Genomic DNA, 3,518 nt, shown 5'->3' with positions numbered 1-3,518 from the left:
CATTAAAGGGACATACACAGGACAGGGACACAGGGGGTCGTCACAATGACCCCTTCAAAACGAGATGGTTCTCCTCGTATCAAACGTCTGTTTCTAAAAATACTTTATTTTAATTTTATCTTTACTTTGACCTACTTTTGTACATAATGTATTTAATTAGCGTGTGCTTGCCTCTTTATTTAACATGTAGACTACCTTTTTCACTTTTTATCTACACTGTCCCTTTTATTTCCTTTTGTGGGAGCTGCTAGGCTTTTTACATTTATTAAGTACTGTGTTCTCTGTAGTAGTTGTAGTGGTTGTTTGAGTAGTTTAAGTAGTAGTAGTGGAAGTAGTTGCAGCTGTTGTAGTAGTAGTAGTAATAATTGTTGTAGTAGTAGTTGGAGTTGTAGTAGTAGTAGCTGTTGTAGTAGTAGTAAATGTTGTTGCTGTAGTAGCTGTAGTAGTAGTTGAAGTAGTAGTAGTTGAAGTAGTTGCAGCTGTTGTAGTAGTAGTTGAAGTAGTAGTAGTAGTTGAAGTAGTTGCAGCTGTTGTAGTAGTAGTTGAAGTAGTAGTAGTAGTTGAAGTAGTTGCAGCTGTTGTAGTAGTAGTAAATGTTGTTGCTGTAGTAGCTGTAGTAGTAGTTGAAGTAGTAGTAGTTGTTGTAGTAGTAGTAAATGTTGTTGTTGTAGTAGCTGTAGTAGTAGTTGAAGTAGTTGCAGCTGTTGTAGTAGTAATTGAAGTAGTAGTAGTAGTTGAAGTAGTTGCAGCTGTTGTAGTAGTAGTTGAAGTAGTAGTAGTAGTTGAAGTAGTTGCAGCTGTTGTAGTAGTAGTTGAAGTAGTAGTAGTAGTAGTAGTTGAAGTAGTTGCAGCTGTTGTAGTAGTAGTTGAAGTAGTAGTAGTAGTTGAAGTAGTTGCAGCTGTTGTAGTAGTAGTTGAAGTAGTAGTAGTAGTAGTAGTAGTAGTTGAAGTAGTTGCAGCTGTTGTAGTAGTAGTTGAAGTAGCTGTAGTAGTAGTAGTAAATGTTGTTGCTGTAGTAGCTGTAGTAGTAGTTGAAGTAGTTGCAGCTGTAGTAGTAGTTGCTGTAGTAGCTGTAGTAGTAGTTGTTGTAGTAGTAGTTGCAGCTGTTGTAGTAGTAGTTGAAGTAGTAGTAGTAGTTGCAGCTGTTGTAGTAGTTGTTGTAGTAGTAGTTGAAGTAGTTGTAGTAGTAGTTGAAGTAGTGGTAGTTGAAGTAGTTGTAGTAGTAGTTGAAGTAGTGGTAGTTGAAGTAGTAGTTGAAGTAGTGTGCAGACTTTGTGTGAATGACCCCCTTGAAAACAAGATGGTTCCTCCTTTAATTTCTCCTGGTATTAAACGTCCTCTGCTCTGCTCCCTCTCAGAACCCAGGTCTGGTGGACCAGTACGTCGGCACCCTGCTGAGTCTGGACCCCAGCCCCGTCACCCTGGCCATGCTGGGCGTGTGTTTGGACTTCTGCACCGCGCAGAAAGAGAAAGCCACCATCGAGAAACACAAGGTGAGATTCTAGGATTCAAATCCCAAACCTTTATTGGTATTGTAGAGTTGATAACTAAGGTGAGTTTATTTATAAAGCACATTTCATACAGTAGCAAGTGTTTTCTTTGCCTATCTGCAGATATCGACACCTGATGCAATACTTACATTTTTCTAGATAAAAAAATATGTTAACTATATTACAATTATGAAAGTAGATCAAACGTATATGCTAGTTGTAGTGTATTCAGAAAAGAAATCTGCATTCATGCTGTTTCTTCTAGATATTATATATTTTTACATTTTCTCTTTAATTATTATTTATTTATTTTTAAGTAATTTTGTATTTTCAGGTGTACAATTACGCTTATTTCTTTGTCTTGTTTTATTTATACTGTATGTAAATAATACATTTGTATTTTGAATCGAGTACACGAGTGGACAAACTAAGTCATTAAATTAAAAATAATAAAATAAAAACTACTGAAAATTCTAAACTGTGCCCAAAGTACTCCATTGACCGGTTTAGACCTCATTATTTTACAGAAACAAATGTAATCCCGGATAATGTTTTTATAAACCTTGTTTCATTTCATTAAGAAAGAAAAAACTGCTTTCATTCTGTTCATTTATATTTTGTAATTTTTTTTATACATATATACAATTTATTTATATATTTCTTTCTTTAATTATTATTTTTTTATTATAAGTGCTTTCGGGTTTTCAGGCGTACAATAATGCATATTTCTTTGTCCTGTTTTATTTATACTGTAGGTAAAAACAAAGTACATGAGTGGACAAACTTAGTCAATAAATACAAATTATATAAAAAAAGAGAAAAACGAACTTCAGTAAAAATCTAATTACGGTAATCAAATCAAATAAAAATCTGAAAATTCAAAACTTTTCCCACAGTTCTCACACCATTGACCAGTTTTGCTCTCATTTTTTAAATAATAATATATTACATTTGTATAGCGCCCAAAAGGGGCAAGCCATTGCACAGAAGTGAATGTAATCTGAGATGTTTATGTGTTGTGTGTTGCAGAGTGCCGTGTTGGACCTGTACATCAAGTCGGTCCTCATGAGTAAAACCAAGCCCCAGCAGCACATCCTGGACCGAAGCAGCTCCTTCCTGCGTCACGTTTCTCACTCGGAGTTCAAAGACCTGCTGCTCCCGACTCTGCAGAAAACCATGCTGAGGAGCCCTGAGAACGCCATGCAGAGTGAGAACTCTCTACACTGCGTTCAGACTTACAACAAAGCAAAAAGAAACACACTGAGAACAACAAGAGAAGAGCAGGGATATTGGCTTTTAAAGGTCCCGTGTCATGGCCATTTCCACTGATCATAATTCCATTGTTGAGGTCTACTAAAATAGAAAAATAATGTGCAATTTTCCAAACTCACCTTGGTTTCTCAAACAGCATCTCTGTAAAGTGTGTGTATTCAGCAGTATTCACTTTCTCCACTAAACGGAACCGGAAAAGCATGACATGTGAGCTTGAAAGAAGCCAAACCCCCTGCTGGTGCATTCATTCAAATGAGCTAAACTCTGCATACGAGCAGTGGGACAAACCCCCAAAAGACATAGAACAAAGAATAACTTGAATATGTCTACTTTCCCATATTGTATTATCGCATGTGCCTCTGGAAATAATGATCAGTGTCTCTCCATTTGCACTTAATGTCAGCAGAGCATGCAGTAAAGGAAAGATTACATCAATACCTTTGTAATTTGAACACTTAAACATCCCTGAGAACGCAGAGTGAGACGCTTTCCTAACCATTGTTTTAGACAAGTCCTGTCCGGAGCCTCGACTAAAAACAAATGAATATTGTGGCTTTCAAACCTTGCACTGATGAGCGAGGCTGGTGACATGCCATCCAGAACGATAAGCAGTTCAACAAAAGGGTCTCTAAACGAAAGATTTTGACTTGTGTTAGTGTATTCTAGAAGAGACTGGAAAGAGTCAAGGGAAGCTTATAAAAGTTAACAGCATTTAATTACACAAAAGATGCGGTGGTGTACAAATGAAATGTGCGA

At 36.7% G+C, this 3,518-nt stretch overlaps 1 protein-coding gene across 1 annotated transcript; it reads left to right on the top strand.

Annotated features, from left to right (window-relative positions):
• Window positions 1-1,335: 1,335 nt before the first annotated feature.
• Window positions 1,336-2,797, top strand: LOC104963038 (translational activator GCN1-like; the record flags this gene model as incomplete). The annotated part of the gene is made up of 2 exons (XM_010791590.1): window positions 1,336-1,493; window positions 2,520-2,797. Coding segments are annotated over exons 1-2 (344 nt in total), but the record flags the coding sequence as incomplete, so codon positions are not given.
• Between the last annotated feature and the right edge of the window lie 721 nt (window positions 2,798-3,518).

The sequence above is a fragment of the Notothenia coriiceps genome, unplaced genomic scaffold (genome assembly GCF_000735185.1).
Source record: "Notothenia coriiceps isolate Sejong01 unplaced genomic scaffold, NC01 NC01_scaffold00035511, whole genome shotgun sequence".
In the NCBI taxonomy this organism is placed as follows: Eukaryota; Metazoa; Chordata; class Actinopteri; order Perciformes; family Nototheniidae; genus Notothenia; species Notothenia coriiceps.
The sequence above is the reverse complement of the archived record's forward strand: the minus strand, read 5'-3'. Positions and strand labels throughout refer to the sequence as shown.